Consider the following 14,250-nt stretch of genomic DNA (forward strand, 5'->3'; position numbering starts at 1 on the left):
CTGGGAAGCATTCCAAAATGGCACCACAGGTCTGCTACTGCAGCCTGGGTAAGGGTGTGCTTGCACCCCTTACTGTGGTATAGGTTACCTATATCACTACCCTATACAGACACATATAAACCAATAGGCCACTCCTATGGCAGGCCTTAAGGCAGAGTGCTTGATTTTGTGTGAGAGTGTGCCCAAGCATGAGCTGAGCCCCTCTGCAGCTTTCGGCAATACTTCCTTATAGCTGTTCTGTGATACAGCCATACCATATACTCTTAAGTGCATTATAACCTCGCGGTAAATGCTAACTTTGAAATGGCTGCATCAAAACATGTTGTGTTTGGTGTCAAACGCTTTGGAATACTACCCCCGCCAATTCTGGCGGTGGGGGTAGCATTCCACCCTTCTAGACGGAGTGACATGTTCACACTGGCTAAACCCGGTAGGGCTTTCCTGAGCCCTGGCATCACAAAATGGATGCCTCTGCCACAGACATGGGTCTGGCCTCCTGCTGCTGACCGAAACTCCGGCAGGGGAGGTCTGGACAATAGGTTTCCTGTCGAGGGGAGGTCTAACCACCTCCCCAGACAGGCAGATGTGTATTGGGGCTGGGCGGGAGCACTCTCTGGTGCTTTGAAGTCCTGCACTGGGGGCACACTTGGTGTCCCTGTGCATAGTCCAGTTCAAACCGGTTGCAGGGGCTACCTGCCCCTGCTCTGGCGTGAAACGGGACAAGGGAAATGGGTGTAACCGCCCCTCTTTCCCAGCCCAGCCATAGGTGGGGCCTTAGAGTTAGTCCATCCCCTAAACTTACTATAAGTATAGGAATCCAGTCTCTAAGACTTTAGATTACCCTGGACGAAACTCTGTATCATATATCCTGCCTGGACCTTCGACTTTCTATCACGTCTAGAAGATGGACAAAATCTCCCTTGGGGTCAAGGAGTGACTCCCCTGCTTGGCAGGCAACAAAGAAGCAACTGACCGGTCTGCATCGCTGAAGCTCCCGCCGGACACCAAAGTCTTTGCATCACCAGAGGTGGATTTCCAGACTTCCCCGAGGCTACCATGAGACCACAGCAAAGCTGAGGCCCTTGGCTATCGTGGGTGATGTGGAACTGTGACCCCTGGACACCGTGAACTTTTGCAGCAACACTATCTTCCTGGTCCTCCTCGAAGTTGTGCTTTGGGCTTCGAGTAGCCCCAGTCTTGAGCACCTCCTGCACCGAAGATTGTTGGCCTCCACTCCACGAGTGACTCGTGGGCCAGCTCCAAGTTTGAGGCTCCTTCGCGATCACTAGCCCGTTGGCTAGCAGGTCCCCACGAAGGCAAATCCTTTTCTGCTTGGGCTTTCCAGATTGCGCCAGATATGCCATGACTGACCTTTGCTGGGTGAGTCCCTCAGACCTTGCTGGTCTGTACCACAGTCCTTTCTCTGAATTCCAGTGACTTGCCGTTGCTAAGACTTGTTGGGTCCAATCTGGTCGCCGACACCGCAGCACTTGACAGACTTTGTGAGACAGCTGGAATCCGGCTCGTGGACTTCGTTGACACCTCCTGGACCTCGTGGCTGAAGAGTCAAGACACCCATCAACTCAACTGAAGCACCCAACATCTGTGGGCATTGGTCCATCCTGCCCTCGGTCACTAGCAAGTGACCCAGACTCCGTCCCCTCCGCTTTCAGGTTCCTTCCATCCTAGATCCAGGCTTGGATCTCCTCGGACACTTCTCCTCTTCACGGCAGCAGCAGTTATTTGCAGGCTCCCATTGAAATCGACGAAGCGACCCGACACCAAAAGCCACCTATGCACCCGGCTTCCCTGGGTGAGGTAACACAAGTACTCCGGTGCTCACGTGGGTGCTAGCCCTAGAACTTCTTAAGTCCAAAAGAGTTTGGTCCTGACTCGATTAGAAGTGTCCTTAATCTTTAAATTTCCAACCTCGACATTGCCCGTAGAAGATAACGGGAACCCGCGGTTGAGTTCTCACACTGCATACAGTCCCCGTGGGTCCCCTGTGTCACTACCTTGGGTGGTTCCTTGGGGTCCCAGCGATTTTACAGGCTCTAGGCCTTGTGTCTAGTTCAGTCGTGGTTCTTATACCACTTTTTTAGTATATGGTTTGGTACGCCCCTAGGGCCCAAACGTGTATTTGTGCTATTACTGGTGATTGCTATCTTGTAACTTAAGTACTTTGAACTCCAGTCTCATAAAGAGACTAGAGGGGTGTGTTTTATCTTAAAAACATATATTTTAAATATATACCTGGTGTGGTTGTCCTTTCATTTGATCATTCAAGAGATTATAGACTGGTAAAGCAAGCTGCTTTACATTCCTTGAAGACTTAGCCTGAAGGCTGCTCTCCATAGCTACCACTAGGATAGCTATCAATAAAGGTTGTCTTTAACCTATCACCATAAGGGGTTGTTTGGACTGATACAAGGTGCCCACTAGAACTAGTGGACAGCATATATCAGGCCACCTTCTCACATTGGTGTGCAGCGTGTGGGATTCCAGCTTGCTATTGTTTGACCAGATAATCTCAATTGAATTGATCAACTGAAAACCACTAAAGGTACCTGAGGTACATATAATATCAAGTTTAGCTACAGTAAGTTCTACTGAACTTAGAGTTGTGTGTTAAGGGATAGCACACCCTTTCTACAACTCAAGAGAGTTTAGTAGGCCACACTAATGTAGGTAGTGCAATACACCACACCACATTAGTAATGTCTAACCAGCCAGGAACCAGTGAGCTCCTTCCCTATAAATATGAGGATCTCTCCTTTGCTCAGCTTAGGTTATTATGTTCCATTGGGAAGCTGAAGGCAGGCAATACTCCATCCACCCAACATCTCATAATGATACTTAAGCTGGATGATATCACAGGGCTTAGTGGGCCTGATGATGTAGATAGTGTTGGTGGGGCAGCAGGTGAGGGTGGGCCTAGGGGTAATAATTCCCCTGACCCTACCTCTAATGCTAACCAGACTGGTGACAACGACCAGACTCTGGTGAACACAGACCACCAGGATGAGGATGAGGAGGATGACAATAATGCCACTTCCTTTATCCCTCCAGGTAGGCCTGACAATAGGGCTAGAAGGGATAGATCTCTTTCAAGGGGATCTATCCAGTCTAACTCCTCTATAGGCACCTCTGTTTCTTCTCACAGAGGGAGGGAAACCTCCCAGGAGAGGAGAGAGAGACTGCTGAAGTAGGAGCAAGACAAGTTCAATCTCAGAAAGCAGCAGATGGACTTAGATAGGGAAGCCCTAGAGCTCTACGGAGCTAGTAAAAAGGAGGGACTAGAGTCCCTTGGTGGCAGCAATTTCCCTAGAGATAGGGAGATGTCTTATGACCATAGAAACCTAAGTAAGATTGTCCCTCCCTACCAGAGTGGGGATGACATCCACAAATGGATAACTGCCTTGGAGAGGGCCTGTAAAGTATAGAAGGTCCCTCAAGGTCAGTGGGCAGGGATCTTATGGCTCTCCTTTGCAGACAAAGGTAGAGACAAGCTCCTCACTGTATGAGAAGAGGATGCTGCTGATTCCAAAGTCTTGAAAAGTGCACTGATAGATGGGTTTGGCCTAACCACTGAAACATACAGGTTAAAGTTCAAAGATACCCAAAAGGCACAAAATTAGGACTGGGTTGACTTCGTTGACTGTGCTGCTAAGGCTCTGGAAGGTTGGTTATTGGGCAGTAAAGTGTGTGACTTCAAAGGATTGTACAATCTGATAATGAGGGAGCAGATTCTTAATAACTGTCAAAATCAGCTGTTGCACCAGTACCTGGTAGACTCTGATATGACCTCTCCCCAAGAATTGGGAAAGAAGGCAGACAAATGGGTCAGAAACAGGGTGAGGCAGAAGGTACAGAACCAAGGTGGTGACCCAAAGAAGCAAGATTCCAAAAACTCTGACAAGGGTGGGGACAAGGGTAAAGACCAGAAGTCTTCTCAAGGGCCCCAAAAATCTTCTTCAGGTGGGGATTCACAGTCAGGAAAGGGAAAAGGCCAAAAGAAATCTTGGTGCAAAATCTGTAAACAGAAAACTCACTGGAATAGTGACTGCAACAAGGCCAAAGAAAATACTCCAGCCCCCACCAATGCCCCTAAGGCACCTGCTCCCCCTAGTGCAGTTACAATTGGTGGTGGGAATACACAGAATAAGGGTGTAGTAGGGTTGACCCTGGGTTCTGAGATGGACTCTGGCCTAGTCAGAGTACCAACTCAGGCTGTGCTTGTCTGTGATGGGGGCATGGATATGTCCCCCTTTGTGAGTCCCAGTAACTTGGGCAAATACAGACAGCAGCCTTTAATTAATGGAGTAAAATCTTAGATCCTTTCAGATGTCTCTGAGGCCTTCCGTGTGGTCCAACATTTAAGCCTCTTAAACTGGAGGTGTCCAGGATCGGTCTCCGAAAGTACTGCAGATGAGTGTACTGTAGAAGAAAGGGATTCAGAGAACATGCCTTAAAAAGGTTTATTTCAGGAATAATGTTATGACCTGTCCAAGCAGGAAGCAGCACCCACTGCCTCAGGCGGATCACCACAAACATCATAATGAAATCCAAGCTTTGATTGTAGGATGTCTCTTGTACGTAGATTCAACACAAGCCATACCAGTTTTTTAGGACACGCAATATCGATTTTTCCACCTGGTATGGGTCCTGGATCTACAGTAGACGTAGAGAGTGGTTAACCTGGTATGGATCATGGATCTACAGTAGAGGTAGAGAGTTGTTCAACTAGTATGGATCCTGGATCTTCAGTAGAAGTAGAGAGCGGTTCCCCCGGTATGAATCCTGGATCTACAGAAGAGGTAGAGAGTGACTCATCTGGTATGGATCCTGGATCTACAGTAGAAGTAGAGAGTGGATCATCTGGTATCGATCATGGATCTTCAGTAGGTGTAGAGAGTGGTTCACCTAGATTGGATCCTGGATCTACAGTAGACATAGACAGTGATTCACCTGATATGGATCCTGGATCTTAAGTAGACATGGAGAGTGGTTTGTCCGGTATGGGTCATGGATCTACAGTAGACAGAGACAGTGATTCACCTGACATGGATCCTGGATCTTAAGTAGACATAGACAGTGGTTCGTCTGGTATGGATCGTGGATCTACAGTAGATGTGGAGAGTGGTTCACCTGGTATGGATCCTGGATCTACAGTAGATATAGAGAGTGGTTCGTCTGGTGTGGATCCTGGATTTACAGTAGATGTAAGAGTGGTTCATTTGATATGGATCCTGGATCTACAGTAGATGTAGAGAGTGGTTCGTCTGATATTGATCATGGATCTAGAGTAGACGTAAACAGTGGTTCATCTAGTATGGATCCTGGATCTACAGTAGACATTGATAGTGATTCACCTGATATGGATCCTGGATCTTAAGAAGACATAGAGAGTGGTTTTTCTAGTATGGATCATGGATCTACAATAGACGTAGAGAATGGTTCATCTGGTATGGATCCTGGATCTACCGTAGATGTAGCAAGTGGTTTGTCTGGTATGGATCCTGGATCTTAAATAGACATAGAGAGTGGTTAATCTGGTATGGATCTTGGAGCTACAGTAGATGTAGAGAGTGGTTCACCTGGTATGGATCCTGGATCTACAGTAGATGTAGCGAGTGGTTTGTCTGGAATGCATCCTGGATCTACAGTAGATGTAGAGAGTGGTTCACCTGGTATGGAACCTGGATCTACAGTAGATATAGCGAGTGGTTCGTCTGGTATGGATCCTGGATCTACAATAGACATAGAGAATGGTTCGTCTGGTATGGATCGTGGATCTACAGTAGATATAGCGAGTGGTTTGTCTGGTATGCATCCTGGATCTACAGTAGATGTAGAGAGTGGTTCACCTGGTATGGATCCTGGATCTACAATAGACGTAGAGAACGGTTCATCTGGTATGGATCCTGGATCTACGGTAGATGTAGTGAGTGGTTTGTCTGGTATGGATCCAGGACCTACAGTAGACATGGAGAGTGGTTCATCTGGTATGGATCCTGGATCTACAGTAAATGCAGAGATTGGTTCGTCTGGTATGGATCCTGGACCTACAGTAGACAAACATCAGTATTAGCGGGCAGGTACTGCCCGGATGCCCGAGTGCTACCATCTGAGCTAACAGAAGAGGCAGCCAACGTTTGCTCCAGACCAAAAGACATGAATTATTGAGTCTCTGTAGACTTTGCCCATTTGCTACTTTCCTTCAAAGTGTACTGATTGCCATCTTCAAACTTAATCAGCTGTTTCAATTTCTCCTTTTTAACTATGTAGATAACAAGCAGATCATAAAAACATGTTTTGGTATCTGTTACTCTATTTCACTCGCATTAGGGTTTGCACATATTTGCACATAAATGCTTCTTATATAAAATGCCTGATTGTTGAGTTTTTAAAACTACGGGCCTGATGTAGATCTTGGAGGATGGGTTACTGCGTCACAACGGTGACGGATATGCCATCCACCGAAATATTAATCTCATAGGATATAATGGGATTTATGTTTCGGCGGACGGGATATCTGAGAGCATTGTGCATGTACTTGATTTCACATTAAATTTTGTTGCAAATTGGCACTCAGAGATGATTGTGGACCCTGAGGCTGAACTAGATTTTTACTCAGTGCACAATCCTTGTGAACATGTGACTGTAATTTCTGCCACCATCTTAGTGAGTCTCAAACTGCTCATTGTGGCAACCACGTCATTTTTTAATCAAATATGATCATACTGCTATTGGATCTAGAAATCCTGCAACAAATATAACAGATTGTTTGCTTAGTAGAACTGCTGGCATTTCCCCATCACACTTTCCTTGTGTGAGGTTTTTACATCTTTATCTCTAACATCCAGAGGTTGTATGTTTCTAATGCTGTTTTCTGCCTCCCACCTTCCTAGAGATGACATCACACAGTGGGAGTTGAGCAGTGATGTCACTGAGGATGTGTATATATAGTCAAACTGCTCTCCCTGTCCCCAAGAAGACTCTTTATCGCTGACAAGTAGACTGAAGATTTGTGAGGTAAGAAAACCATAGACTATATTTATTCTCCGGAAAGAGGAAGGGCAGCGCGCGGCACATTCTGCAAGATAGACAATTGCGATGCGATGAGTGCGGCTGTGTGTGGAGAACACATTTACAGATGTTTGATTTTGTGACTGTCCGTGCAAACTCTTTGCTACATTTGTGCACAGATCTGATGTTATGTCAAATCATTTGTGTCCAGCGTAGGTCCAGGAAGGATAGGTCAATGCAAGAGTTTCAGGATAAACTAAAGAACAAAATTCTTGTGACTAGGGATTGCACATATATATGATGGAATTAAAAATAAACCCAAAGTGGAATGCCAAACAGATATAACGCCACGTTTTCTTCAGAGGTGTTTAAGAATACTTCCGAAATACTTGTTCAATGTTGCTTTAAAGTCATTCCCTCATCCATCTTAATTAGATTCGTCTCTGGGCTATGTTATCTGTTTATGTTATGTGTTTAATAGGACTGTAGTTGGTTTAGCATGAACATATGGCAAAGCATTACAGGGTCTGACCTGGCGAAGAAGCAGTTGCTTCATAATAAGTAACATGGATATAATTCTGGAGATGTATTGCTTTTATGATTATTAATCCTGAACTCTATTGAGGAATTGGACTGCAAATTAATTTTGAAGTAACACCGAACAAGTGAGGGTAAAGGACTCAAAGGAATTGGCAATTATGCGGTTACATTTATATTTGTTTTAAATTCCACTTTGAATTTGAACTACATCAGAGACTTTCACAGCGACTGAATCACAAGAAGGGGCATATTTACAATAACTGGCGCATCCCTGCATATCAGCAGGGATGCGCCACTTATTGTGCGCCACAGCTCCGCCACCATGGATGCGCCGCATTTACAATGCGGCGCACCATGGGGCAAAAACGGCACACATGCGTGACGCATCTGGGCCGTAAAAGTGGCGCATTGCTGGGGTTGAGTCACAAGCGCGACGCAGCTCCAGCAATGCTCTGGGGGGCCCTATCTTGTTAATGCTGCGTCAATCCTTACGCCTGCTTCAGGCAGACGCAGGGTTTTGATGCAGCATGGGCCGAAAAGTGACTGAGTGAAATCTTGTAGATTTCACTCAGCCACTTTTAGGAGGCGTTCCTGCGCTGGAACGCCCCCCCTGCGCAGGAACGCCTACATGTGGCGCAGGGCTTTACAACGTGACGCATCTACCAGGTGCGTCACGTTGTAAGTACCCCGCACCATGGCGCACGATTTGCGCCACCGTTGCGTCACACAAGTGACGCAACGGCGGCGTAAATGAGGTGCAAGGGGCTTGTAAATCTGCCCCGAAGTTTGTAGTTTACACTTTCACGGAAAGTCCAGGTGGAAGAGAAGCAGATAACGAGCATTCACGGTAATATGAGTTACCAATTCTGACCTTTATGGGTGTGCGGGACTGCCCTCAAGTATAGCTTGAGGGAAAGACCACTCTGTAAAATAATTCCATTTGGTTTCACTGTATGACATTTCTCTCTTGCTGGCATCCTACTGGCCTGACAAGGGTCTCTCCTGGACCTACCTTAGACATATCTATGTTAAGTCCTATATTGAGTGACCATGCGCTTAAAGGAATCTTGGCGCTATGCCGACCAACATATTTCGAAAGGTCTCCTTTTTCATGGGCAGACAAACTTCACTGGATTTGAGGAAAGGGCTTTGGTGCCCCAGGAGGGCGGACTGTACAGAGAAGGCTCTTCTGTCTGGTGGGTTTTGATGATGGGACCAAGAGGGCGCTGTATGATACTGAACTAGCCTTGTCCTCTGGAAGACCAGAGGGGTCAGCACTGTTTCAAACCGAGGGTCTTATTTACAAGAAAGTGCTGCAGTGAGGCACCACACAGAGATACGTCATATTTACAACAAAATGACGTATCCCTGTGCGTTCCCCTGTGCTGGCACACAATCGGCTGCCGTGCACCGACGCAGGCACCCTTGCACCATGTTGCCTGTGTCATGGAAATGATTGTTTCTGTGCAGGAAGGGGACTTTCCTGCACAAAAACAATTAAAAAAAAATTAAAGATAGGTGATTTCCAATTCCTATGTGTGCTGCATAATGCAGCACCCCTAGAAAGAGGAAAAAATGAGGAGAAATGTAAACATTTATTTTCGCTGTGCCTCGCTGGGGTGGCGTAGCATTCCAACACATTTCCAGGTTTACGAGTTCTCGTAAATCTGGAAATGCGGCAGAATACATGGCTGTTGCGTGGGAGCAGCCACAGTCACACCCATGCCGCACCCCTTCAACGCAAAGTGTTGCGTGAGAAGGGGCCATATGGGGCAGGAGGTTGCGCCAGCGGTCCTTCACAAAAAGTGATGCATCGGTGGCGCCAGGGGCTTGTAAATAAGCCCCTGGGTCTCCAAGTCCATGGCACATCAGAAACCAGCACAGCTATTTCCTCAAACAAGAATGTTGCATATCTTAGATGGGAGAAAGCCCCCTCGTCCAATTACAGGCCCACCTGGATCTTACAGGTGTGGTATTTAAGTTACAGGTTCAACAGGAAGCCAAAGGTGAGATTTCAGAATGTCTTAAGTGACCTGTCACTGCACTTCTTTCAAATACACGTCGCAGCTGGTACAGACATAACGATGTCTAACAGACACACCTGCTAAGCTGGCACCATCAAAAAAACAAGTGTTAAAGACACACACGCCAGCTGGCAGAACCATCCCAACAGGTGTTACAGACACACACCCCAGCTGGCAGAACCTCACCTCAGGTGTTACAAACACACACCAGCAGGCAGAACCATCCCAACAGGTATTACAGACACACACCCCAGCTGGCAGAACCCCACCTTCAGGTGTTACAAACACACCCCAGCTGGCAGAACCGTACCAACAGGTGTTACAGACACACACCCCAGCTGACACAACCATACCAACAGGTGTTACAGACATACACCCCAGCTGGCAGAACCACACCTTCAAGTGCTACAGACACACAGCCCATCTCGCAGAACTATCCCAACAGGTGTTAAAGAAACACGCCAGCTGGCAGAACCATACCAACAGGTGTCACAGACACACCACAACACCACATCTGGCAGAACCATACCAGCAGGTGTTACAGACACACCACAGCTGGTAGGACCATACATACAGGTGTTACAGACACACAACCCAGCTGAAAGAACCATACCAACAGGCGTTACAGACGCACACATCAGCTGGTAGAACCATACCAACAGGATTTACAGACACACCACAACACCACATATGGCAGAACCATACCAACAGGTGTTACAGACACACACCCCAGCTGGCAGAACCATACCAACAGGTGTTACAGACACACACCCCAGCTGGCAGAACCATACCAAAAGGTGTTACAAACACACACCCCAGCTGGCAGATCTATACCAGCAGGTGTTACAGACATACACCCCAGCTGGCAGAACCCCACCTTCAGGTGTTACAAACACACCCCAGCTGGCAGAACCGTACCAACAGGTGTTACAGACACATACCTCAGCTGGCACAACCATACCAACAGCTGTTACAGACATACACCCCAGCTGGCAGAACCCCACCTTCAGGTGTTACAAACACACCCCAGCTGGCAGAACCGTACCAACAGGTGTTACAGACACACACCCCAGCTGGCACAACCATACCAACAGGTGTTACAGACATACACCCCAGCTGGCAGAACCTCACCTTCATGTGCTACAGACACACAGCTCTTCTCGCAGAACTATCCCAACAGGTGTTAAAGAAACACGCCAGCTGGCAGAACCATACCAACAGGTGTCACAGACACACCACAACACCACATCTGGCAGAACCATACCAGCAGGTGTTACAGACACACCACAGCTGGTAGGACCATACAAACAGGTGTTACAGACACACAACCCAGCTGAACGAACCATACCAACAGGCGTTACAGACGCACACATCAGCTGGTAGAACCATACCAACAGGAGTTACAGACACACACCCCAGCTGGTAGGACCATAGCAGCAGGTGTTACAGACACACACCCAGCGCGCAGAACCATACTAACTGGCTTTACAGACATACATCCCAGCTGGCAGGACCGTAGCAGCAGGTGTTACAGACACACACCCCAGCTAGCAGAACCATACGAACATGTGTTGCAGACAAACACCTAAGAAGCAGAACCATCCCAACAGGCGTTACAGACACGCACCCCAGTTGTCTGAACCATATCAACAGGTGTTACAGACACACAACTCAGCTGGTAGAACCGCACCTTCAGGTGCTACAGACACACGACCCCACCTGGCAGAACCATCTCAACAGGTGTTACAGACACACCACAACACCACATATGGCAGAACCATACCAGCAGGTGTTACAGACACACCACAGCTGGCACAACTATACTAACTGGCTTAACAGACAAACACCCCAGCTGTCAGAACCATACCAACAGGTGTTACAGACACACACCCCAGCTGGCAGAACCTCACCTTCAGGTGCTACAGACATACACCCCAGCTGGCAGAACCTCACCTTTAGGGGCTACAGACACACACCCCAGCTGGTAGAACCATACCAGCAGGTGTTACAGACATACACCCCATCTGTCAGAACCATACCAACAGGTGTTACAGACACACACCCCAGCTGGCAGAACCTCACCTTCAGGTGCTACAGACATACACCCCAGCTGGCAGAACCTAACCATCAGGGGCTACAGACACACAACCCAGCTGGTAGAACCATACCAGCAGGTGTTACAGACACACACTCCAGCTGGCAGAACCATCCTAACAGGTGTTACAGAAATACACCCTAGCTGGCAGAACCTTACCCTCAGGGGCTACAGACACACACCCCAGCTGGTAGAATCATACCAGCAGGTGTTACAGACACACACCCCAGCTGGTAGAACCATACCAGCAGGTGTTACAGACACACACCCCATCTGGTAGAACCGCACCAACAGATGTTACAGACACACACCCCAGCTGGCAGAACCTCACCTTCAGGGGCTACAGACACACACCCCAGATGGTAGAATCATACCAGCAGGTGTTACAGACACACACGCCAGCTGGCAGAACCATCCTAACAGGTGTTACAGACACACACCCCAGCTGGCAGAACCTTACCCTCAGGAGCTACAGACACACACCCCAGCTGGCAGAACCATCCTAACAGGTGTTACAGACACACACCCCAGCTGGCAGTACCGCACCTTCAGGTGCTACAGACACATACTCTATCTGGAAGAACCACTCCAACAAGTGTTGGAGACACACCACAGCTGGCACAACCATACCAACAGGTGTTACAGACACACACCCCAGCTGGCAGAACCATACCAACAGGTGTTACAGACAGAAACCCCAGCTGGCAGAACCATCCTAACAGGTGTTCCAGACAGAAACCCCAGCTGGTAGAACCTCACCCTCAGGGGCTTCAGACACACACCCCAGCCAGTAGAACCATACGAATATGTGGTATAGACACATATCCCAGCTAGTAAGACATACCAACAGGTGTAAGATGGAACATACCTCAGCCAGTCACTACAGTCATACCAACAGGTCTGAGGGGCAAATAACATCTCAACAGACCTCACACACACACAGACGGTAGAGATATGCTACATTGTTATAGATGCACACCACGGGTTGTAGTCATGCCAACTGTTTAAGAAGCACACACGCCGAGAGACTTCCCACACGTACCGTACTTAGAACTGCCTCTCTGAAGATCAAAGGTTAGGTGCTAAGACAGCAGTGATGTCCCTCCATAAATGACATACTTGAGGTTCACTCAACAGTAAAAGTGATGCCCGGTGGCTTGCAGAGGTGTCTGCCACTGACGATGCCTTGCGTCGCATTGAAGAGGGGCCGCCTGATCATGACCGTGCCTGACAGGCAGCTGAGGGTTTTGGGGATCCGAGGACGTCACTTGTTGTTTCTACACATGCCCTTCCAAGGGTTTCCAGCTGCAGGCGGCAAGGGCATGAGATGTTAATGGGACACCTTCCTGGGATTGACATCAGGGTGTTTTAAGCAGAATTACATGAGCCTTTTTTAATTCTGTATGTGGCGGAAAGAGGGCCCGAGATAGAGCTCAGAGAGAGGGGGGTCAGGGAGAGGGGGGTCAGAGAGAGAGGTCAGAGAGTGGGGTCAAGGAGAGGGATCGAGAAGAGGGGTCAGAGAGAGGGGCCAGAGAGAGGTCAGAGAGAGAGAGGTCAGAGAGAGGGATCAGGGAGAGGGGTCAGAGAGAGAGAGAGAGGTCAGAGAGAGGGGGTCAGAGAGAGAGAGGTCAGAGAGAGAGAGAGGTCAAAGAGAGAGGTCGGTGCGAGGGGTCAGAGAGAGGGGCCAGAGAGAGAGAGACCAGAGAGAGAGAGAGGTCAAAGAAAGGGGTCAGAGAGAGAGAGGTCAGTGAGAGAGAGATGTCAGAGAGAGAGGTCAGAGAAAGATACGTCAGAGAGAGAGGGGTCAGGGAGAGGGGTTAGAGAGAGGGGTTGGAGAGAGGGGCCAGATAGAGGGGTCAGAGAAAGGGAGGTCAAAGAGGGGAGTCAGGGAGAGGGGTCAGAGAGAGAGGGGCCAGAGAGAGGGTCAGAGAGCGGGGTCAGAGAGAGGGGCCAGAGAGAGAGAGGCCAGAGATGATCAGAGGGAGGGGTCAGAGAGAGGGGTTAGAGAGAGAATCAGAAACAGGAATCAGGAAGAGGGGTCAAGTAGAGGGGTCAGAGCAAGGGGTCAGAGAGAGAGGAGCTAGAGAAATGATCAGAGAGAGGAGCCAGAGAGAGGGGTCAGACAAAGGGGGGTCAGGAAGAGAGGTCAGCGAGAGGGGTCAAGGAGAGAGGTCAAAAAGAGGGGTCAGAGAGAGGGGCCAGAGAGAGGTCAGAGAGAGGGATCGGAGAGAGAGAGAGGTCAGAAAGAGGGGTCAGAGAGAGAGTGGTCAGAGAGAGCGGTCAGGGAGAGGTGTCAGAGAGAGGGGTCAGAGTGAGGGGCCAGAGAGAGAGAGGTCAGAGAGAGAGAGTTCAAAGAGAGGGGTCAGAGGGAGGGGCCAGAGAGAGAGAGAGTTCAGAGAGAGAGAGGTCAGAGAGATAGGTCAGTGAGAGAGAGAGTTCAGAGAGAGAGAGGTCGAAGGGAGGGGTCAGAGAGAGGGGTCAGGGCAGGGGGATCAGGGAGAGAGAGGTCAGCGAGAGGGGTCAAGGGGAGGGGTCAAGAAGAGGGGTCAGAGAGAGGTCAGA

At 48.7% G+C, this 14,250-nt stretch overlaps 1 protein-coding gene across 1 annotated transcript in view; it reads left to right on the forward strand.

The window, feature by feature from the left end:
• The first annotated feature begins 6,597 nt into the window (after positions 1 to 6,597).
• The window catches only part of LOC146863459 (interleukin-12 subunit beta-like), a 72,685-nt gene continuing 65,032 nt past the window's right edge, over positions 6,598 to 14,250 (forward strand). Inside the window, exon 1 of the mRNA XM_085643176.1 lies at positions 6,598 to 6,684. Coding sequence (XP_085499302.1) covers positions 6,598 to 6,684 — 87 coding nt within the window. The remainder of the gene's footprint in view (positions 6,685 to 14,250) is intronic.

Source organism: Triturus cristatus, chromosome 2_2, assembly GCF_964204655.1.
Source record: "Triturus cristatus chromosome 2_2, aTriCri1.1, whole genome shotgun sequence".
In the NCBI taxonomy this organism is placed as follows: Eukaryota; Metazoa; Chordata; class Amphibia; order Caudata; family Salamandridae; genus Triturus; species Triturus cristatus.